The 23,484-nt window shown below is 47.9% G+C and overlaps 1 protein-coding gene across 1 annotated transcript in view; it reads right to left on the reverse strand.

Annotated features, from left to right (window-relative positions):
- Positions 1–1,771: 1,771 nt before the first annotated feature.
- tfe3a (transcription factor binding to IGHM enhancer 3a) overlaps positions 1,772–23,484 on the reverse strand; it is a 21,966-nt gene continuing 253 nt past the window's right edge. Inside the window, exons 1-11 of the mRNA XM_070840072.1 lie at positions 23,391–23,484; positions 22,125–22,223; positions 20,885–20,959; positions 14,888–15,050; positions 14,589–14,789; positions 12,682–12,780; positions 6,675–6,804; positions 5,271–5,327; positions 4,574–4,649; positions 3,446–3,593; positions 1,772–3,175 (exon numbers count right to left, since the gene is read on the reverse strand). The exon at positions 23,391–23,484 is cut by the window's right edge and continues 253 nt beyond it. Coding sequence (XP_070696173.1) covers positions 2,798–3,175; positions 3,446–3,593; positions 4,574–4,649; positions 5,271–5,327; positions 6,675–6,804; positions 12,682–12,780; positions 14,589–14,789; positions 14,888–15,050; positions 20,885–20,959; positions 22,125–22,223; positions 23,391–23,484 — 1,520 coding nt within the window. The 3' untranslated portion in view covers positions 1,772–2,797. The remainder of the gene's footprint in view (positions 3,176–3,445; positions 3,594–4,573; positions 4,650–5,270; positions 5,328–6,674; positions 6,805–12,681; positions 12,781–14,588; positions 14,790–14,887; positions 15,051–20,884; positions 20,960–22,124; positions 22,224–23,390) is intronic.

Consider the following 23,484-nt stretch of genomic DNA (forward strand, 5'->3'; position numbering starts at 1 on the left):
AGCTAACTAGCTAGCTGTTAATTGTGAACTGTAGAGAGTTCATAAATAAACCATCAGCTACAGCTAAACGTTAGCTTCCTTTTACCTCCAACCTACTGTATGAAGTCTAGAAGGTAACAATGAGCTACAGCTAACAGCTAACAGCTAGCTTGTTTATAACTGTAGCTGACTGAACTGTGGAGTTCGTAGATGGCAGCTAACAGCGCACACGATCAAATATGGAGGCTGTGAAACGGGTCAAATGTGACTGTCTTTGACTTGAAAGCAATCTCTGCTCTGAGAACTTTGACAAATGAAGAAAGTTCCCTGAACACTTTGTCTTTCTGCAGGTTAATTTTCATGGAAATGAACTGGAATGAGGAAATGAGTTTAGAAAGTGATATATGATCAGCAGGATGTGAACGACAGGGTTCTTTAACGGTGCTATGTGTAACAGTTTACATTTAGCGATCGTTAAATATTGCCGCTGTGTGAACAAAATGCAGCGTACGTTAAAAACTGGTTCTTTACCGGTCTGAGGACTGATCTCTGAGCAAAGGACGTTTCTTCTGTGAAAATCAAAAGGATGTGATGTCCCTCGCCTCTCCTCAGCTCCCCGATAGTGAGCAACAGTAGCTAACGTTAGCTTAGTAATGCTAGAACAACAGAGTCCATGTTGACACAAAAAAGTTTTCTCTAGTGAAGTCAAACATGAGCAGGGCGTTCGATAGATAGCTGCTCGCTCGCTAAGGCTGTTGCCAGCTAAATACTAACTCCCCAAGTAACGTCATCAGCTAACGCGATCCATGATGCTAAGTTACGTCTGATGACAAATTTAGACAATAAGTAATCCACAAAGAATGATAAAGGGCGGGTGGATAATTAGCTAACTGTACCTGTAACTGAAAAAGTTTAGCTAAGGTTAGCCAGCTAACTGTAACTCAGCTATGTAACATGGGTCTGCTGTGAAATGCATCGTGAAAGTAATTTGCTAATGATGAGCTAGTTAGCATCATGGAGGCAACAGTCCAAATAAAACATGATGGCGGTTGGTCAGCTAGCTTCCTTTTACCTTCAACTGAACTCAAGTAGGTAACAATGAACAGCTAACTGCTAACTGCTAGCTTGTTTTTAACTTTGAACTGAACTACCATGGCTACACGATGTTGTTACATCGCTGTTTTAGTTGTTCGCTCACATCAGGATGCTGACTGCAGTTCACTTAGCAGCCACTGGTGGCGCTAATAACAGTTACACTTAGAGCACCTTTAATTTAGTTTCCCTTCAGTTTCATGTCAAACAGAAAAGAGCTCATCAGAAATAAAAGATCAAAAAGACTCGATGATGATGATTAAATCGAGGTTCGTCCTCTGAGGCTGCGATTTAACACTTCTGTTCAGACCAGACACCGGACCCTTCCAGCACTCCTAGTCGATAAAATCACTAAAGTTACGTCTGTAGTTCCCAGAGTCACAGGTGAGTCACAGGTGAGTCACAGGTGAGTCACAGACTTGTCAGGACAGGTGAGGCTGCTGTAGGTGGCGCCGGCTCAGTCCAGGTGAACAAATAAATGCTCAGTCCTCATAAAAACATCACGGCGGTGCATTTAAGTCCTTTTTAACCGCAGGAACTTTTCAGTGACATTTATCGGAATGAAGGAACGTTTTCTCCGTTTGTGATTCAGGACGAGAATAAAAAACTATAAGATGCAAAGTCAAATGTTATCAAGCAGAATCTCATCTTTTCAATTTATTTAATCCAAAAATAAACTCTTGAAGTCAAGGGGATCAAAAATAAGTCAGAAGTTTCACTTCATATCTCATATTTACAATTTAGACTCACAATTTTGAGTTGATTTTTATTTTATTGAAAATAAAAGTTTTTTGTTATTGAAATTAAATGTTTGATTTATTATCAGAATGACTGAGGAACGCTGCGGCTCCTTCAATCAGCATCTCACACTGTGCCGAAGATCACCTCCGACCTGTGGCCTTAGAGTCGCAGGCAAACAGGAAGCATTGTGGGTAACAAGATGATGATGATGTTTGTGTTCATTGTGACCAAGGACTCAAGTTTGTTTTGGTCCATCTTAGATTGATCAACCTGCATTTCAGACTTTAAATCTTTTTTTTCTAAATTGATCACCTGCACACACATCTACGGACCAATCGGTCGGCAGTTTGTCAATCAGCTTCTGGGCCGCTCAGTCTGTCGGACGAGACGACACTGAACTCAACCGTCATCGCACTCTGAGACACGGCAGTTACCATGGTTACGCTGGAGAACACGACAGTTATCGCGGGAACACTGTGGTTCTATTAGGGGACAAAGCAGTTACCCTGGTTACAGGTGAGGACTGGCTACCATGAGAACACTGGAGGAAAAACATGGTTGCCATGGGTATACTAAAGGACACAGTGGTTACCATGGAAACACCATGGCTCTACTGGAGGACAAAGCAGTTGCCTTGGTTACAGGTGAGGACTTGTTACCATGGGAATGGTATGGTTACCAGGGTTACATGTAGGTCACAGCAGTTACCATGGGAACGTCATGTTATACTGTAAGGCAAAGGAGTCCCCTTGGTTACAGCCAATATTGCCATGGTTACGCTGGAAGAGAAACTTGGCTGCCATGGATACACTATAGGACTCACAGTGGTGAGTGGTGGTTACTATGGAGGGCACAGTTGTTCCTTGTGATGTCACTTATGTGCACCATTCGTTCTGATGATGTCACTGACTGAAAGTGGTTCTGTTAGAACGTGGCGTCCCGCCTCCTGATCTGGCCAATAGGATCCCTCCGTGTGATGATGTCGTCAGAGGTCCTCGTCCATGCTGAAGCTGCTCCTCCTGCTGCTGGCCTTCGAGGCTCCGCAGGACAGCAGGGGGTCAGACATCACCCCTCCTCCCCCGCACCCCCCCTCCTCCATCAGGATGTCTCCCAGGCCGTGGAGCTCCGTCAGCCCCACGTCGGACATCAGGCCCGGGGAGAAGACGACGGATGCCCCCCGGGGCTCGTCCAGCTCCACAAAGCTTAGCGCGTCCAGACCGAGGGACGGGGTCGCCAGCGAGGAGGAGGGAGAGGACGAGGAGAAGGGGTGAGGCAGCGGAGGGGAGAGCAGGGCCTGGGGGTCCAGGGAGGAGGAGGAGGAGGAGGAGGAGAGGCTGTGGAGGCGACTCTGAAGCTCCAACTCCTACGAGGACGACATCAAACACAGAGACAGGAAGTCACCGTCACACCCTGTCACACCCCCCCCAACACAAACAGGTCCCTCTCTCAGCTCAGCCATCAGCTGCTGTTGCCATGGTAACCACTGCCGTATCACATCACCGACGTCATCATTCTGACCGTGATTCAGCTCTTCCATAGAAAGTATTACTTTATGTACATATGTAGCTTAGCTAGCAGCTGCGCTAGCAGTTAGCTGTCACCCGACCGTATGACCCCGACCCCACCCCCCCACCTGTATCCGCAGCAGCAGCGTTTGGTTGGTGTTCTCCAGCCTCCTCTGTCTCTCCTCCATCTCTCGGGCTCTCTGCTGCTCTTTCTGCAGTTTGCGGATGTAATCCACCGACGCCTTCAGGATGGTGCCTTTGTTCCACCTCAGCTCCCTGATCAACCAATCACAGGCCGCGCCTCATTAGCATAACATAACCAGCCTGGTGAGCAGGTTAGCAGGTTAACAGGTTAGCAGATTAACAGGTTAACAGATGAGTAGGTTAGCAGATTAACTGGTTAGCAGATTAACAGGTTAACAGGTTAGCAGGTTAACAGATGAGTAGGTTAGCAGATTAACTGGTTAGCAGGTTGACAGGTTAGCAGATTAGCAGGTTAACAGGTTGACAGGTTAGCAGATTAACTGGTTAACAGGTTAGCAGGTTAACAGATGAGTAGGTTAGCAGATTAACTGGTTAGCAGGTTGACAGGTTAGCAGGTGTGCTCAGGGGTTTTTCACCTGTAACCACACCCACTGGTGATGTCACCAAGGGACTTGGAGTACACCTTGACATCAGTGCATTTGTATCGGCAGGAAACAGTTTTACTGTTACTAACTTACAAATAATCAATCATGGACCAATCAGTGACTGAGAACAGAATTATTAAAGGACAGCTCTGGTATTTCTAAACCTGGACACCAGGCCTGAGGAAGATCCTTTTGGTTTAACCACAAACAGCCGTTCTATCGCTCTCTGCACACACACCAGACTACATTCACTAAAACAGGGATTTTAGAGCTGCTGCTCCATCAGTTAATCTGTTTATGTCATTGTGAGACTTTGGTGTTTTAAAGGATCAGTTCAGATCCAACACAATATCTGTGTAAGGCACAATAACACAAACAGACTGACTGATGGTCCCAAAGGATCACGTTGCAGCCATTGCAGCCCGTTTGGTGGCTGCTGGCTGAGGTGATCTACTGGACCAGTTCCAACACTTTTACTACCTACCAGTCACTCACACACCAGGATGAGGACACAGAGGACCAGGGGGAGAAACACCAGAGTGACCCTTTAACCAGAGATCTTTTAAGTCACATGATCAGATAAAGGTCAGAGTGAAGCCCTGAAGTTAAAGATTAGAGTTTACTGACGGGTCGGTGGATTTGGGGATGAGGTCTCCGAGCTCTTTGATGCGGTCGTTGATGTTGAACCTCCTCCTCCTCTCAACTGAAACACACAACAACCAACATGATTTCTTTAGCAGGGCTCAGCTTCAGTCAGCTGATCCAGCGCCTCAAACATCAGACGTCTTAAATCTGAATATTCACCTCGATGCTTTCAACATTTTAAATCATATTATATATTTCTTCTTCTGGAACAAAGGCAGCTGGAGTCCAAATTCTCCATTGCTACTTTTATTTTGAAATCTTCATATTTCCTGTATTCAGTTACCTGTTTAATCACATTTTCTGTCCCACCACACGACGCGGCTACAGACTAAAGAAATGATCCACTCCTCTGGTTCCTGCTTTAGATCAGGGTAAGAGCCACTGGCTGTGAGCTCCGTTAGCCAAGCACACTGCATGACTCTGCGGCACACTGGCAGCTAACTGCTAACAGCTAGCTGCTAACTGCTAACAGCTAGCAGCTAACTGCTAACAGCTAACTGCTAACTGCTAACAGCTAGCTGCTAACTGCTAACAGCTAGCAGCTAACTGCTAACAGCTAACTGCTAACTGCTTTCCTTCTGTCCTCCAAACTCATTCTCTGTCGTCCCAATGACGACGGGAAAAACGGTTTAAATGCAAACGACTGCAGTTGTGAATGAAGTAAAAGAGCAGAACTCACTGAGGTTGTGGTTGTCCTTCTTCTGCCGCTCTTTGATCAGAGCTTTGGTCTCCACATCTACAACAACAACACATCATCATCAGCTTCATCATCATCATCATCATCATCACCTTCATCGTCATCATCTTCATCATCACCTTCATCATCACCTTCATCATCATCTTCATTATCATCATCATCACCTTCATCATCACCTTCATCATCCATCACCAGCTTCATCATCATCTTCATCATCTTCATCATCATCATCATCACCTTCATCATCATCATCATCACCTTCATCATCACCTTCATCATCAGCTTCATCATCATCATCATCATCACCTTCATCATCATCATCATCACCTTCATCATCATCATCATCACCTTCATCATCACCTTCATCATCACCTTCATCATCATCATCATCATCATCACCTTCATCGTCACCTTCATCATCTTCATCACCAGCTTCATCATCACCTTCATCATCACCTTCATCATCATCTTCATCATCATCATCATCACCTTCATCATCACCTTCATCACCTTCATCACCAGCTTCATCATCATCTTCATCATCACCTTCATCATCACCTTCATCGTCACCTTCATCGTCATCACCTTCATCATCATCATCACCTTCATCGTCATCACCTTCATCATCATCATCACCTTCATCGTCATCATCTTCATCATCATCATCATCAGCTTCATCATCACCTTCATCATCAGCTTCATCATCATCATCTTCATCATCATCACCTTCATCATCATCTTCATCATCATCATCACCTTCATCATCAGCTTCATCATCACCTTCATCATCAGCTTCATCATCATCATCATCATCATCATCACAGTGTGTGTTACTGTGTGTAGTACTTTTACTGCAGGGACAGTGTTTTACTGTGTACTGGTGGTACTTTTACTGTGTACTGGTAGTACTTTTACTGTGTACTGGTGGTACTTTTACTGTGTACTGGTAGTACTTTTATTGTGTACTGTAGTACTTTTACTGCATACTGTAGTACTTTTATTGCAAGGAAAGTGTTTTACTGTGTACTGTAGTACTTTTACTGTGTACTGTAGTACTTTTACTGCAGGGACAGTGTTTTACAGTGTACTGTAGTACTTTTACTGTGTACTGTAGTAGTTTTACTGCAGGGACAGTGTTTTACTGTGTACTGTAGTACTTTTACTGTGTACTGTAGTAGTTTTACTGCAGGGACAGTGTTTTACTGTGTACTGGTAGTACTTTTACTGTGTACTGGTAGTACTTTTACTGTGTGACAGTGTTTTACTGTGTACTGTAGTACTTTTACTGTGTACTGTAGTACTTTTACTGCAGGGACAGTGTTTTACTGTGTACTGGTAGTACTTTTACTGTGTACTGGTAGTACTTTTACTGTGTGTGACACTCACCGTTCAGCTCTTGCTTGACGGCGTGCAGGTCGGCTGGGCAACTGTTGCTAACGGTGATGGTGGGTGTGGCCAACCCTCCCCTGCCGCCACTGCTGCCGTAGACGTCCAGCATGTTCCCCGACACCGGCAGCTGGAACGAACCAACCAGAGGACAGAATCAGCAGCCAACCAACCAATCAGAGGCTGAGAACAGTCAGAGGCTATCCAGAGCAACCTGCGTCGTGATTGGCTGAGACCTCCCCCCTCACTTTTTACTGCTGATAAACACTGCATACCAGGATAACACACACACACACACACACACACACACAGAAGATGTCCAGCAGTAAAGAGTAACTCCTGTGGTGATTGGTTTAACAGCTCTCTGCAAACACACCAGACTCCATTCACAAAAACAGTGATTTTAGTAGCAGAACACAGCAGAGTTAAAGGTTAGTTTGGATCTGAAGTCACTTTAACCTGCAGAGCAGCGGCTCTGTGTTCAGTCTGGACGTCTCATCCAGAGACCCTGAACACACAGACAGGCAGGCAGACAGGCAGGCAGACAGGCAGGCAGACAGACACTCGGTGAGGTGGCCTAAAAATAAAATAGTGATTCTTTTCAAACTACTCTTTACTGGTGGTCTTTCCTGTCTGTTACTGAGCAAACACACACAGAGCAGGACCTCAGTTTACATCTACAGGGCACACACACACACACACACACACACACACACACACACACACACACACACACACACACACCTTCTATAACACATTTAGTGCAGATCAGACACACACCTGACTGATTACAGATCAGCTGTAACGACAACCAGAGTACTCACAATACTCAAGTACTTTTATTTTGAAGGATCAGAGTACTTTTACTGCGCTGATGTCTTTCAAAATAAAGCGTCAAAATGAGCTGCAACAGCAGGAGAAAGTGGTTACCTCTGATTTAATCCTCCTCTTCTCATGATCCGGCAGCAGCACTAAAATCCTCATCCTCACACACACACACACACTCTGACACACAGAGCAGCCTCTCTTCCTCTTTCTGTTTGGTCGACTGTTGAAAAATGAGGAAACGTCTCTTTAAGAAAGACACACAAACCCTCCCTCATTATCACACACACACACACACACACACACACACACACACACACACAGGGTCAGGCTCCGCCCCCAGCGGTGCAGCAGGAACCAGGATGGTCTGATGGTCTCTGGACGGTTAGATCTGTTAACGCCCTCCATCTTTACCTCTGACCTCATTTAGAGTTATGGTGTGTTCTTGGAAAGGAGATATTTAGTGTGTAATGCTCCTTTAACACCATCAGTTTTCAGACTTGCTTTTGTATTTGAGATGCATTCAGGTGCACGCTGGTAAGGTTTCGGATTCCTCAGTCTGAGTCTCTCAGGGTGCCCCCCCGCTGTTCTCTGGAGGTTACAGCTGCACACGTCACCAGCGTGTGTTCGTCAGCACGTCGTTTACGTTCTTCGTCTTTTCTATACGTTTTCTTTGATTCCTCACAGTTTTCTGTTTCCCGTGTGTTTCCTGTGTGTTTCCTGTGTTTCCCGTGTGTTTCCTATGTTTCCCGTGTGTTTCCAGTGTTTCCCGTGTGTTTCCTATGTTTCCCGTGTGTTTCCAGTGTTTCCCGTGTGTTTCCTATGTTTCCCGTGTGTTTCCAGTGTGTTTCCAGTGTTTCCCGTGTGTTTCCTATGTTTCCCGTGTGTTTCCTGTGTGTTTCCTGTGTTTCCCGTGTTTCCCGTGTGTTTCCAGTGTTTCCCGTGTGTTTCCTATGTTTCCCGTGTGTTTCCAGTGTTTCCCGTGTGTTTCCTATGTTTCCCGTGTGTTTCCAGTGTGTTTCCAGTGTTTCCCGTGTGTTTCCTATGTTTCCCGTGTGTTTCCTGTGTGTTTCCAGTGTTTCCTGTGTTTCCCGTGTGTTTCCTATGTTTCCCGTGTGTTTCCAGTGTTTCCCGTGTGTTTCCTATGTTTCCCGTGTGTTTCCAGTGTGTTTCCAGTGTTTCCCGTGTGTTTCCTATGTTTCCCGTGTGTTTCCTGTGTGTTTCCTGTGTTTCCCGTGTTTCCCGTGTGTTTCCCGTGTGTTTCCTGTGTTTCCCGTGTGTTTCCTGTGTGTTTCCTGTGTTTCCTGTGTTTCCCGTGTTTCCTGTGTGTTTCCTGTGTTTCCTGTGTTTCCCGTGTGTTTCCTATGTTTCCCGTGTGTTTCCTGTGTTTCCCGTGTTTCCCGTGTGTTTCCCGTGTGTTTCCTGTGTTTCCCGTGTGTTTCCTATGTTTCCCGTGTGTTTCCAGTGTTTCCCGTGTGTTTCCCGTGTGTTTCCAGTGTTTCCCGTGTGTTTCCTATGTTTCCCGTGTGTTTCCTGTGTGTTTCCTGTGTTTCCCGTGTTTCCCGTGTGTTTCCCGTGTGTTTCCAGTGTTTCCCGTGTGTTTCCTATGTTTCCCGTGTGTTTCCAGTGTTTCCCGTGTGTTTCCAGTGTTTCCCGTGTGTTTCCTATGTTTCCTGTGTGTTTCCCGTGTGTTTCCTGTGTTTCCCGTGTTTCCCGTGTTTCCTATGTTTCCCGTGTGTTTCCTGTGTGTTTCCTGTGTTTCCCGTGTTTCCCGTGTGTTTCCCGTGTGTTTCCTGTGTTTCCCGTGTGTTTCCTATGTTTCCCGTGTGTTTCCAGTGTTTCCCGTGTGTTTCCAGTGTTTCCCGTGTGTTTCCTGTTTCCCGTGTGTTTCCTGTGTGTTTCCTGTGTTTCCCGTGTTTCCCGTGTTTCCCGTGTGTTTCCTATGTTTCCCGTGTGTTTCCTGTGTGTTTCCTGTGTTTCCCGTGTTTCCCGTGTGTTTCCTATGTTTCCCGTGTGTTTCCTGTGTGTTTCCTGTGTTTCCCGTGTTTCCCGTGTTTCCCGTGTGTTTCCTATGTTTCCCGTGTGTTTCCTGTGTGTTTCCTGTGTTTCCCGTGTTTCCCGTGTGTTTCCTATGTTTCCTGTGTGTTTCCTGTGTTTCCCGTGTGTTTCCCGTGTGTTTCCTGTGTTTCCCGTGTGTTTCCCGTGTGTTTCCCGTGTGTTTCCTATGTTTCCCGTGTGTTTCCAGTGTTTCCCGTGTGTTTCCAGTGTTTCCCGTGTGTTTCCTATGTTTACCGTGTGTTTCCTGTGTGTTTCCTGTGTTTCCCGTGTTTCCCGTGTGTTTCCCGTGTGTTTCCTATGTTTCCCGTGTGTTTCCAGTGTTTCCCGTGTGTTTCCCGTGTGTTTCCCGTGTGTTTCCTGTGTGTTTCTCGTGTGTTTCCCGTGTGTTTCCTGTGTGTTTCCCGTGTGTTTCCCGTGTGTTTCCCGCGTGTTTCCCGCGTTTCCCGTGTGTTTCCCGTGTGTTTCCCGTGTGTTTCCCGTGTGTTTCCCGTGTGTTTCCCGTGTGTTTCTCGTGTGTTTCCCGCGTGTTTCCCGTGTGTTTCCCGTGTGTTTCCTGTGTGTTTCCTGTGTGTTTCCTGTGTGTTTCCCGTGTGTTTCCCGTGTGTTTCCCGTGTGTTTCCCGTGTGTTTCCCGTGTGTTTCCTGTGTGTTTCCTGTGTGTTTCCTGTGTGTTTCCTGTGTGTTTCCCGTGTGTTTCCCGTGTGTTTCCCGCGTGTTTCCCGCGTTTCCCGTGTGTTTCCCGCGTGTTTCCCGTGTGTTTCCCGTGTGTTTCCCGTGTGTTTCCCGTGTGTTTCCCGTGTGTTTCCCGTGTGTTTCCCGTGTGTTTCTCGTGTGTTTCCCGCGTGTTTCCCGCGTGTTTCCCGTGTGTTTCCCGTGTGTTTCCCGTGTGTTTCCCGTGTGTTTCCCGTGTGTTTCCCGTGTGTTTCCCGTGTGTTTCCTGTGTGTTTCCCGTGTGTTTCCCGTGTGTTTCCTGTGTGTTTCTCGTGTGTTTCCCGTGTGTTTCCTGTGTGTTTCCCGTGTGTTTCCCGTGTGTTTCCCGCGTGTTTCCCGCGTTTCCCGTGTGTTTCCCGTGTGTTTCCCGTGTGTTTCCCGTGTGTTTCCCGTGTGTTTCCCGTGTGTTTCCCGTGTGTTTCCCGTGTGTTTCCCGCGTTTCCTGTGTGTTTCCCGTGTGTTTCCCGTGTGTTTCCCGCGTGTTTCCCGTGTGTTTCCCGTGTGTTTCCCGCGTGTTTCCCGTGTGTTTCCCGTGTTTCCCGTGTGTTTCCCGTGTGTTTCCTGTGTTTCCCGTGTGTTTCCCGTGTGTTTCCTGTGTTTCCCGTGTGTTTCCCGTGTTTCCTGTGTGTTTCCCGCGTGTTTCCTGTGTTTCCCGTGTGTTTCCCGTGTGTTTCCTGTGTTTCCCGTGTGTTTCCTGTGTGTTTCCTGTGTTTCCCGTGTGTTTCCTGTGTGTTTCCTGTGTTTCCCGTGTGTTTCCTGTGTGTTTCCTGTGTTTCCTGTGTTTCCTGTGTGTTTCCTGTGTGTTTCCTATGTTTCCCGTGTGTTTCCCATGTTTCCCGTGTGTTTCCCATGTGTTTCCTGTGTGTTTCCCGTGTTTCCTATGTTTCCCGTGTGTTTCCTGTGTTTCTCGTGTGTTTCCCGTGTGTTTCCCGTGTGTTTCCTATGTTTCCCGTGTGTTTCCAGTGTTTCCCGTGTGTTTCCTGTGTTTCCTGTGTTTCCCGCGTGTTTCCCGTGTGTTTCCCGTGTGTTTCCTATGTTTCCTGTGTGTTTCCCGTGTGTTTCCCGTGTGTTTCCTATGTTTCCTGTGTGTTTCCCGTGTGTTTCCCGTGTGTTTCCCGTGTGTTTCCCGTGTGTTTCCTATGTTTCCCGTGTGTTTCCCGTGTTTCCCGTGTGTTTCCCGTGTGTTTCCCATGTTTCCCGCGTGTTTCCAGTGTTTCCCGTGTGTTTCCTGTGTGTTTCCCGCGTGTTTCCCGTGTGTTTCCCGTGTGTTTCCTATGTTTCCTGTGTGTTTCCCGTGTGTTTCCCGTGTGTTTCCTATGTTTCCTGTGTGTTTCCCGTGTGTTTCCCGTGTGTTTCCTATGTTTCCTGTGTGTTTCCCGTGTGTTTCCCGTGTGTTTCCTATGTTTCCCGTGTGTTTCCCGTGTTTCCCGTGTGTTTCCCGTGTTTCCCGTGTGTTTCCCGTGTGTTTCCAGTGTTTCCCGTGTGTTTCCTGTGTGTTTCCCGCGTGTTTCCCGCGTGTTTCCCGTGTGTTTCCTGTGTTTCCCGTGTGTTTCCCGTGTGTTTCCCGTGTTTCCCATGTTTCCCGCGTGTTTCCCGTGTGTTTCCCGCGTGTTTCCCGCGTGTTTCCTATGTTTCCCGTGTGTTTCCCGTGTGTTTCCCGCGTGTTTCCCGTGTGTTTCCCGTGTTTCCTATGTTTCCCGTGTGTTTCCAGTGTTTCCCGTGTGTTTCCTGTGTGTTTCCCGCGTGTTTCCCGTGTGTTTCCCGTGTGTTTCCTGTGTTTCCCGTGTGTTTCCCGTGTTTCCCATGTTTCCCGCGTGTTTCCCGTGTGTTTCCTGTGTTTCCCGTGTTTCCTATGTTTCCCGTGTGTTTCCTGTGTGTTTCCCGCGTGTTTCCCGTGTGTTTCCCGTGTGTTTCCTATGTTTCCCGTGTGTTTCCCGTGTGTTTCCCGCGTGTTTCCCGTGTGTTTCCCGTGTGTTTCCTATGTTTCCCGTGTGTTTCCCGTGTTTCCCATGTGTTTCCCGTGTTTCCTATGTTTCCCGTGTGTTTCCAGTGTTTCCCGTGTGTTTCCCGTGTGTTTCCCGTGTGTTTCCCGCGTGTTTCCCGTGTGTTTCCCGCGTGTTTCCCGTGTTTCCTATGTTTCCCGTGTGTTTCCCGTGTGTTTCCCGTGTTTCCTATGTTTCCCGTGTGTTTCCCGTGTGTTTCCTATGTTTCCCGTGTGTTTCCCATGTGTTTCCCGTGTTTCCTATGTTTCCCGTGTGTTTCCAGTGTTTCCCGTGTGTTTCTCATGTGTTTCCTGTGTGTTTCTCATGTGTTTCTCATGTGTTTCCTGTGTGTTTCTCATGTGTTTCCTGTGTGTTTCCCGTGTTTCTCGTGTGTTTCCTGTGTGTGTCCCGTGTTTTTCCTGAGCATGTTACCGTGTTGGCGAGCTGCAGTCTGGAGTCGACCAGCGTCAGAAACTCGTCATTCAGGCTCGATTCCAGGCTGATGATATCATTGATGACCGTCTCTTCCATCTGAATGAACCAATCACAGATCAGATGGGATCAGACAGCGGTTCATCACACCTTTACCTCCTGAACTGTTACCATGACGAAACAGGACTGAATGTTTTCTCCCCGTCAGTGTGAACATGCTAACGTGTGTGTGCGGGGGGGTTCCTGTTCAAGCTACGTAGTGAGGACTGGAACAAGTTTTTAACCATGCTCAGTGGGGACCTTCTGGGAAGTGAGGACATTCTGTCTGTTTGAGGGTTCAGACTTGGTTTCAAGGTTCAGCTTAGAATCGGGTTAGGGTTTAGTTGTAATGTCACGGTTAGGGTGTGTGTGTGTGTTCAGTTGTGTGAAACTCTTACGACAGCAGACCGGTTTGACTGCTGACTCAGATCCTCTCTGCCAGCCGACTCAGCAGGAAGGACTCAGCAGGAAGGACTCACTGAACACTGCTGAACTGCTCCTTTGAAACGGTCTGTAAGCAGGAACCCACTGGATCATCAAGGTTTCAATGGTCCTTAAAGGGCCACTCCACTGTTTCTACCCATGATCCTCTGTGTCCACATCCTGGTGTGTGAGTGACTGGTAGGTAGTAAAAGTGTTGGAACTGGTCCAGTAGATCACCTCAGCCAGCAGACACCAAACGGGCTGCAATGGCTGCAACGTGATCCTTTGGGACAACTGCACCTGATCACAGTAGGTCCACTAAAAGAGCTTGTTTGATCCACTGACAGGCTCAGAGTGTTATTCTAAGTGTGTGACAGCATCATGGAAAGGATCCCTACAGAGAGAGACCTGGAAGATCCTTTTGGTTTAACCACAAACAGCACACACACCAGACTACATTCACTAAAACAAGGATTTTAGAGAACAGGAAGATCTGGAGGAGCTTTCATGGAGCCTCGAAGAATTTTAAGGGTTAATGAGTTTGTCTGTGTTTACTTCCTGTTTATATGTGTACACAATATACTGTACTGTGTATTTATACTGTGTATTTATATTGTACTGTGTATTTATACTGTGTATTTATACTGTACTGTGTATTTATACTGTGTATTTATACTACACTGTGTATTTATACTGTGTATTTATATTGTACTGTGTATTTATACTGTGTATTCATACTGTACTGTGTATTGTACTGTGTATTTATACTGTGTATTTATATTGTACTGTGTATTTATACTGTACTGGCTATTTATACTGTGTATTTATACTGTACTGTGTATTTATACTGTGTATTTATACTGTGTATTTATACTACACTGTGTATTTATACTGTGTATTGTACTGAGTATTTATACTCTACTGTGTATTTATACTGTGTATTGTACTGTGTATTTATACTGTACTGGCTATTTATACTATGTATTTATACTGTACTGTGTATTTATACTGTGTATTGTACTGCGTATTTATACTGTACTGTGTATTTATACTGTGTATTTATATTGTACTGTGTATTGTACTGTGTATTTATACTGTACTGTGTATTTATACTGTGTATTTATACTACACTGTGTATTTATACTGTGTATTGTACTGAGTATTTATACTCTACTGTGTATTTATACTGTGTATTGTACTGTGTATTTATACTGTACTGGCTATTTATACTATGTATTTATACTGTACTGTGTATTTATACTGTGTATTGTACTGCGTATTTATACTGTACTGTGTATTTATACTGTGTATTTATATTGTACTGTGTATTGTACTGTATATTGTACTGTACTGTGTATTTATACTGTGTATTTATACTGTACTGTGTATTTATACTGTATTATTGTATATTCATACTGTATTTGTGTGTATTTATACATGTTTACCTCCTTTTTGCTGCCACCATCAGCAGGCTGTAGCTCGGGGGCGGGGCCCAGCTGGGGGGCACGGCTTAGCGAGGGTGCAGCTGGCTCCTGATTGGCCGTCCTGGTGGCGGCGGCGTGCGTGGTGGAGAGATACTGGCGTACCTGCTGCCTCTGAGCCTGCTGGATGTGATACCTGGTGGGGTTCTCCAGGTGAGTCTGCACCTGAGACACAGGACGGGACAGGTGAGCGCAGCTGTCCAGCTGCATCATGGGACACGTAGGTTCCAGGAGTTTGGACTGCTGTGCGTGTGTGTGTGTACCTTGAGCACCTCCACAGGGACCTGAGCAGGTGGCCCACAGGAGGACGCAGACACACTGATGGGGGAGGAGGAGTCGGCCGAGCGCAGGAAGAGCTGCTGCTGCGCCTCCTTCTGCTCCTCCTCCAGAGCCTGGCGACGCATCAGGTCCTGACGCATCAACACCCTGGACAGGGGGGGGGCACTTTAATTCATGGCGAACTGACGTTGAGAAACAGGTGTAGTGGTGTGTAGTGGTGTGTACTGGTGTGTAGTGGTGTGTACTGGTGTGTACTGGTGTGTACTGGTGTGTAGTGGTGTGTACTGGTGTGTAGTGGTGTGTAGTGGTGTGTACTGGTGTGTACTGGTGTGTAGTGGTGTGTAGTGGTGTGTAGTGGTGTGTACTGGTGTGTACTGGTGTGTACTGGTGTGTAGTGGTGTGTAGTGGTGTGTACTGGTGTGTAGTGGTGTGTACTGGTGTGTACTGGGGTGTAGTGGTGTGTAGTGGTGTGTAGTGGTGTGTACTGGTGTGTACTGGTGTGTAGTGGTGTGTACTGGTGTGTACTGGTGTGTAGTGGTGTGTAGTGGTGTGTACTGGTGTGTACTGGTGTGTACTGGTGTGTACTGGTGTGTAGTGGTGTGTACTGGTGTGTAGTGGTGTGTACTGGTGTGTACTGGGGTGTAGTGGTGTGTAGTGGTGTGTAGTGGTGTGTACTGGTGTGTAGTGGCGTGTACTGGTGTGTAGTGGCGTGTACTGGTGTGTAGTGGTGTGTAGTGGTGTGTAGTGGCGTGTACTGGTGTGTACTGGGGTGTAGTGGTGTGTAGTGGTGTGTACTGGGGTGTACTGGGGTGTAGTGGTGTGTAGTGGTGTGTACTGGTGTGTACTGGTGTGTACTGGTGTGTAGTGGTGTGTAGTGGTGTGTACTGGTGTGTAGTGGCGTGTACTGGTGTGTAGTGGTGTGTACTGGGGTGTAGTGGTGTGTAGTGGTGTGTAGTGGTGTGTCGTGGTGTGTACTGGTGTGTACTGGGGTGTAGTGGTGTGTAGTGGCGTGTAGTGGCGTGTAGTGGTGTGTAGTGGTGTGTACTGGTGTGTATCGTGTGTAGCGGTGTGTAGCGGTGTGTAGCGGTGTGTAGCGGTGTGTACTGGTGTGTAGCGGCGTGTACTGGTGTGTAGTGGTGTGTAGTGGTGTGTACTGGTGTGTAGTGGCGTGTACTGGTGTGTAGTGGTGTGTAGCGGTGTGTACTGGTGTGTAGCGGTGTGTAGTGGTGTGTAGTGGTGTGTACTGGTGTGTACTGGGGTGTAGTGGTGTGTAGTGGTGTGTAGTGGTGTGTACTGGTGTGTAGTGGCGTGTACTGGTGTGTAGTGGCGTGTAGTGGCGTGTAGTGGCGTGTACTGGTGTGTAGTGGTGTGTACTGGTGTGTAGTGGTGTGTACTGGTGTGTAGTGGTGTGTACTGGTGTGTACTGGTGTGTACTGGTGCGTAGTGGTGTGTACTGGTGTGTAGTGGTGTGTAGTGGTGTGTACTGGTGTGTAGTGGTGTGTAGTGGTGTGTACTGGTGTGTAGTGGTGTGTACTGGTTAGTGGTGTGTACTGGTGTGTACTGGTGTGTACTGGTGCGTAGTGGTGTGTACTGGTGTGAACTGGTGTGTACTGGTGTGTAGTGGTGTGTACTGGTGTGTAGTGGTGTGTAGTGGCGTGTAGTGGTGTGTACTGGTGTGTATCGTGTGTAGCGGTGTGTACTGGTGTGTACTGGCGTGTACTGGTGTGTAGTGGTGTGTAGCGGTGTGTACTGGTGTGTAGTGGCGTGTACTGGTGTGTAGTGGTGTGTAGCGGTGTGTACTGGTGTGTAGCGGCGTGTACTGGTGTGTAGTGGTGTGTAGTGGCGTGTACTGGTGTGTACTGGTGTGTATCGTGTGTAGCGGTGTGTACTGGTGTGTACTGGCGTGTACTGGTGTGTAGTGGTGTGTAGCGGTGTGTACTGGTGTGTAGTGGCGTGTACTGGTGTGTAGCGGTGTGTACTGGTGTGTAGTGGTGTGTACTGGTGTGTAGTGGTGTGTACTGGTGTGTAGTGTTGTGTACTGGTGTTTAGTGGTGTGTACTGGTGTGTAGTGGTGTGTACTGGTGTGTACTGGTGTGTACTGGTGCGTAGTGGTGCGTACTGGTGTGTACTGGTGTGTAGTGGTGTGTACTGGTGTGTAGTGGTGTGTACTGGTGTGTACTGGGGTGTAGTGGTGTGTAGTGGTGTGTACTGGGGTGTACTGGGGTGTAGTGGTGTGTAGTGGTGTGTACTGGTGTGTAGTGGTGTGTACTGGTGTGTAGTGGTGTGTACTGGTGTGTACTGGTGCGTACTGGTGTGTACTGGTGCGTAGTGGTGTGTACTGGTGCGTACTGGTGTGTAGTGGTGTGTACTGGTGCGTAGTGGTGTGTACTGGTGTGTACTGGTGTGTAGTGGTGTGTACTGGTGTGTAGTGGTGTGTACTGGTGTGTAGTGGTGTGTACTGGTTAGTGGTGTGTACTGGTGTGTAGTGGTGTGTACTGGTGTGTACTGGCGTGTACTGGCGTGTAGCGGTGTTTACTGGGGGTACTGGTGTGTACTGGTGTGTACTGGTGTGTAGTGGTGTGTAGTGGTGTGTACTGGTGTGTACTGGTGTGTAGTGGTGTGTAGTGGTGTGTAGTGGTGTGTACTGGTGTGTAGTGGTGTGTACTGGTGTGTACTGGTGTGTAGTGGTGTGTACTGGTTAGTGGTGTGTACTGGTGTGTACTGGTGTGTACTGGTGCGTACTGGTGCGTAGTGGTGTGTACTGGTGTGTACTGGTGTGTAGTGGTGTGTAGTGGCGTGTACTGGCGTGTACTGGTGTGTATCGTGTGTAGCGGTGTGTACTGGTGTGTACTGGCGTGTACTGGTGTGTAGTGGTGTGTAGCGGTGTGTACTGGTGTGTAGTAGCGTGTACTGGTGTGTAGTGGTGTGTAGCGGTGTGTACTGGTGTGTAGCGGCGTGTACTGGTGTGTAGTGGTGTGTAGTGGCGTGTACTGGTGTGTACTGGTGTGTATCGTGTGTAGCGGTGTGTACTGGCGTGTACTGGCGTGTACTGGCGTGTACTGGTGTGTACTGGTGTGTAGCGGTGTGTAGCGGTGTGTACTGGTGTGTAGCGGCGTGTACTGGTGTGTAGCGGTGTGTACTGGTGCGTAGTGGTGTGTACTGGTGTGTAGTGGTGTGTACTGGTGTGTAGTGTTGTGTACTGGTGTTTAGTGGTGTGTAGTGGTGTGTACTGGTGTGTAGTGGTGTGTACTGGTGTGTAGTGGTGTGTAGTGGTGTGTAGTGGTGTGTAGTGGTGTGTACTGGTGTGTAGTGGTGTGTACTGGTGCGTACTGGTGTGTACTGGTGCGTAGTGGTGCGTACTGGTGTGTACTGGTGTGTACTGGTGTGTACTGGGGTGTAGTGGTGTGTAGTGGTGTGTACTGGGGTGTACTGGGGTGTAGTGGTGTGTAGTGGGGTGTAGTGGTGTGTAGTGGTGTGTACTGGTGTGTACTGGTGTGTAGTGGTGTGTACTGGTGTGTACTGGTGTGTACTGGTGCGTACTGGTGTGTACTGGTGCGTAGTGGTGTGTACTGGTGTGTACTGGTGTGTAGTGGTGTGTACTGGTGTGTACTGGTGTGTAGTGGTGTGTAGTGGTGTGTACTGGTGTGTAGTGGTGTGTACTGGTGTGTACTGGTGCGTACTGGTGTGTACTGGTGCGTAGTGGTGTGTACTGGTGCGTACTGGTGTGTAGTGGTGTGTACTGGTGCGTAGTGGTGTGTACTGGTGTGTACTGGTGTGTAGTGGTGTGTACTGGTGTGTAGTGGTGTGTACTGGTGTGTAGTGGTGTGTACTGGTGTGTACTGGCGTGTACTGGCGTGTAGCGGTGTTTACTGGGGGTACTGGTGTGTACTGGTGTGTACTGGTGTGTAGTGGTGTGTAGTGGTGTGTACTGGTGTGTACTGGTGTGTAGTGGTGTGTAGTGGTGTGTACTGGTGTGTAGTGGTGTGTACTGGTGTGTACTGGTGTGTAGTGGTGTGTACTGGTTAGTGGTGTGTACTGGTGTGTACTGGTGTGTACTGGTGCGTACTGGTGCGTAGTGGTGTGTACTGGTGTGTACTGGTGTGTAGTGGTGTGTAGTGGCGTGTACTGGCGTGTACTGGTGTGTATCGTGTGTAGCGGTGTGTACTGGTGTGTACTGGCGTGTACTGGTGTGTAGTGGTGTGTAGTGGTGTGTAGCGGTGTGTACTGGTGTGTAGTAGCGTGTACTGGTGTGTAGTGGTGTGTAGCGGTGTGTACTGGTGTGTAGCGGCGTGTACTGGTGTGTAGTGGTGTGTAGTGGCGTGTACTGGTGTGTACTGGTGTGTATCGTGTGTAGCGGTGTGTACTGGCGTGTACTGGCGTGTACTGGCGTGTACTGGTGTGTACTGGTGTGTAGCGGTGTGTAGCGGTGTGTACTGGTGTGTAGCGGCGTGTACTGGTGTGTAGTGTTGTGTACTGGTGTTTAGTGGTGTGTAGTGGTGTGTACTGGTGTGTAGTGGTGTGTACTGGTGTGTAGTGGTGTGTAGTGGTGTGTAGTGGTGTGTAGTGGTGTGTACTGGTGCGTACTGGTGTGTACTGGTGCGTAGTGGTGCGTACTGGTGTGTACTGGTGTGTACTGGTGTGTACTGGGGTGTAGTGGTGTGTAGTGGTGTGTACTGGGGTGTACTGGGGTGTAGTGGTGTGTAGTGGTGTGTACTGGTGTGTACTGGTGTGTACTGGTGTGTACTGGTGTGTACTGGTGCGTACTGGTGTGTACTGGTGCGTAGTGGTGTGTACTGGTGTGTACTGGTGTGTAGTGGTGTGTACTGGTGTGTACTGGTGTGTAGTGGTGTGTAGTGGTGTGTACTGGTGTGTACTGGTGTGTAGTGGTGTGTACTGGTTAGTGGTGTGTACTGGCGTGTAGCGGTGTGTACTGGGGTGTACTGGTGTGTACTGGTGTGTACTGGTGTGTAGTGGTGTGTACTGGTGTGTAGTGGTGTGTAGTGGTGTGTACTGGTGTGTAGTGGTGTGTACTGGTGTGTACTGGTGTGTAGTGGTGTGTAGTGGTGTGTAGTGGTGTGTACTGGTGTGTACTGGTGTGTAGTGGCGTGTACTGGTGTGTAGTGGCGTGTAGTGGCGTGTATCGTGTGTAGCGGTGTGTAGCGGTGTGTACTGGTGTGTAGTGGTGTGTAGTGGTGTGTACTGGTGTGTAGTGGCGTGTACTGGTGTGTAGTGGTGTGTAGCGGTGTGTAGTGGTGTGTAGCGGTGTGTACTGGTGTGTAGCGGCGTGTACTGGTGTGTAGTGGTGTGTAGCGGTGTGTACTGGTGTGTAGTGGCGTGTACTGGTGTGTAGCGGTGTGTACTGGTGTGTAGCGGCGTGTACTGGTGTGTAGTGGTGTGTAGTGGTGTGTACTGGGGTGTACTGGGGTGTACTGGGGTGTACTGGTGTGTAGTGGCGTGTACTGGTGTGTAGTGGTGTGTACTGGCGTGTACTGATGTGTACTGGTGTGTAGCGGTGTGTACTGGTGTGTAGTGGTGTGTAGCGGTGTGTAGCGGTGTGTAGCGGTGTGTAGCGGTGTGTACTGTTGTGTACTGTTGTGTACTGTTGTGTAGTAGTGTGTAGTGGTGTGTACTGTTGTGTACTGTTGTGTAGTGGTGTGTACTGTTGTGTAGTATTGTGTAGTGGTGTGTACCGTTGTGTACTGTTGTGTACTGTTGTGTAGTGTTGTGTAGTGGTGTGTACTGTTGTGTACTGTTGTGTAGTGGTGTGTACTGTTGTGTAGTATTGTGTAGTGGTGTGTACCGTCGTGTACTGTTGTGTACTGTCGTGTAGTGTTGTGTAGTGGTGTGTACTGTTGTGTACTGTTGTGTAGTGGTGTGTAGTTGTGTGTACTGTTGTGTACTGTTGTGTAGTGGTGTGTAGTTGTGTGTACTGTTGTGTACTGTTGTGTAGTGGTGTGTAGTTGTGTGTACTTGTGCATTACCTGGACGACATGGCTGACGGCAGTGACAACGATGATGATGATGATGATGATGGTGAGGAAGCTGCTGCTGATGAGCTGCAGACAGAAAGACATTAATCAGGTCGATGACATCACCTGAAATCTGTGACATCAGAGGCATCATGCTTGTGGCTTCATGCGTGTGAAGAACCACGTGTGACCTGTAGTTCACTCAGCTGATCACATGAAGAAACTCTGATCACGTTTCTGTTTGTTGGACTTAAGCTGCTTCATCGAACATTCACCTCCTGCTACTCACACCAGGAGCCACGGTGCTAACCGGGGCTAATGTTGGTGCTAACTGGGGCTAATGTTGGTGCTAACTGGGGCTAATGTTTGTGCTAACTGGGGCTAATGTTGGTGCTAACTGGGGCTAATGTTTGTGCTAACTGAGGGTAATGCTTGTGCTAACTGGGGCTAATGTTGGTGCTAACTGGGGCTAATGTTTGTGCTAACTGGGGCTAATGCTTGTGCTAACTGGGGCTAATGTTGGTGCTAACTGGGGCTAATGCTTGTGCTAACTGGGGCTAATGTTGGTGCTAACTGGGGCTAATGTTTGTGCTAACTGGGGCTAATGCTTGTGCTAACTGGGGCTAATGTTGGTGCTAACTGGGGCTAATGTTTGTGCTAACTGGGGCTAATGCTTGTGCTAACTGGGGCTAATGTTGGTGCTAACTGGGGCTAATGTTTGTGCTAACTGGGGCTAATGCTTGTGCTAACTGGGGCTAATGTTTGTGCTAACTGAGGGTAATGCTTGTGCTAACTGGGGCTAATGTTGGTGCTAACTGGGGCTAATGTTTGTGCTAACTGGGGCTAATGCTTGTGCTAACTGGGGCTAATGTTGGTGCTAACTGGGGCTAATGCTTGTGCTAACTGGGGCTAATGTTGGTGCTAACTGGGGCTACTGCTTGTGCTAACTGGGGCTAATTCTTGTGCTAGCTGATGCTAATGCTTGTGCTAACTGGGGCTAATGTGTGTGCTAACTGAGGCTAATGTGTGTGCTAACTGGGGCTAATGCTTATGCTAACTGAGGCTAATGCGTGTGCTAACTGGGGCTAATGCTTGTGCTAACTGGGGCTAACGCTTGTGCTAACTTGCTTCATAGTAAAGTACATCCTCAAAGATACGTTCACTGATGCTATCCCCGTGGGAAACTGGAGCACTGCCAGGCATGTCACTGGTTATATCCCCTGTTTCACTCCCTCTGGGCTGTGGGTGTTACCTGAAGCTGATTGGCTGGCTCTTGATCTGGTAGAAGGCGTCGCAGTCTGATGGCAGCAAACCGTCAACCTCAATGTCAGCAACGATCCCAGACTCCACCCTGAGAGACAGACAGGCAACCAATGAGAATCCTCCCACAGACAGGCTGAGAGACAGACGGGAGTGTTACTGACAGGTGAAACAAATATTTTCATATTAAAGTTGAAAACCAGGAAGAAGAATGTGGAGGAACAACATCTGTCAGCAGTTCAGTTTAACTGCTTTCAGTCCCACTTCCTGTGTGTGTTTCTGCCGAGTCACTTCCTGTGTGTGTTTCTGCCGAGTCACTTCCTGTGTGTGTGTTTCTGCCGAGTCACTTCCTGTCTGGACCAGAACAAATGTTGGAGGTAAAGTGAATAACACATGGTCACATGGTAAGTTAATCACCTTCATCATCATCGTCTTCATCATCATCGTCTTCATCATCACCACCTTCATCACCTTCATCACCATCATCATCTTCATCACCATCATCACCATCATCTTCATCATCACCACCATCTTCATCACCTTCATCACCATCATCATCTTCATCACCATCATCATCTTCATCACCATCATCTTCATCATCACCATCATCTTCATCATCACCACCATCTTCATCACCATCATCACCTTCATCACCATCATCTTCATCATCACCATCTTCATCACCATCATCTTCATCATCACCATCTTCATCACCATCATCACCATCTTCATCATCTTCATCACCATCATCATCATCATCACCTTCATCACCATCATCTTCATCATCATCACCATCATCATCTTCATCATCACCATCTTCATCACCTTCATCACCATCTTCATCACCTGATCATCGCCTGATCTTCATCATCATCAGCCTGGTCTTCATCATCAGCCTGATCTTCATCATCATCAGCCTGATCTTCATCATCATCAGCCTGGTCTTCATCATCAGCCTGATCTTCATCATCATCAGCCTGATCTTCTTCATCATCAGCCTGATCTTCTTCATCATCAGCCTGATCCTAATAAATCCTAATAACCAAATATAACTATGGAACATTAGTGTGTAACTTTTATGCCGATTTCACCAGCAGCCCCCACAGAGCCACCAGATGTCTCCCCTCGTGTTCTGCTCCTTCTGAGTCTGAGTCAGTGGACACGGCACTTTTTAAAAACATACGTTTCTAAACGGAGTCTGGCGTGGGAACGTCCCCGCAGCAGAATTAACGGTACTTTCCACAACTTCCGTACTCACCGGACCAGATTGAGTGTTTCAGGCGAGTCCAGGATGACAAACACGGTCTGCGGCTGTAGGACCCCGGCCCCCTGCTGCTCCGGCACGGCTCCGG

Source organism: Pempheris klunzingeri, chromosome 11 (genome assembly GCF_042242105.1).
Source record: "Pempheris klunzingeri isolate RE-2024b chromosome 11, fPemKlu1.hap1, whole genome shotgun sequence".
Taxonomy (NCBI): domain Eukaryota; kingdom Metazoa; phylum Chordata; class Actinopteri; order Acropomatiformes; family Pempheridae; genus Pempheris; species Pempheris klunzingeri.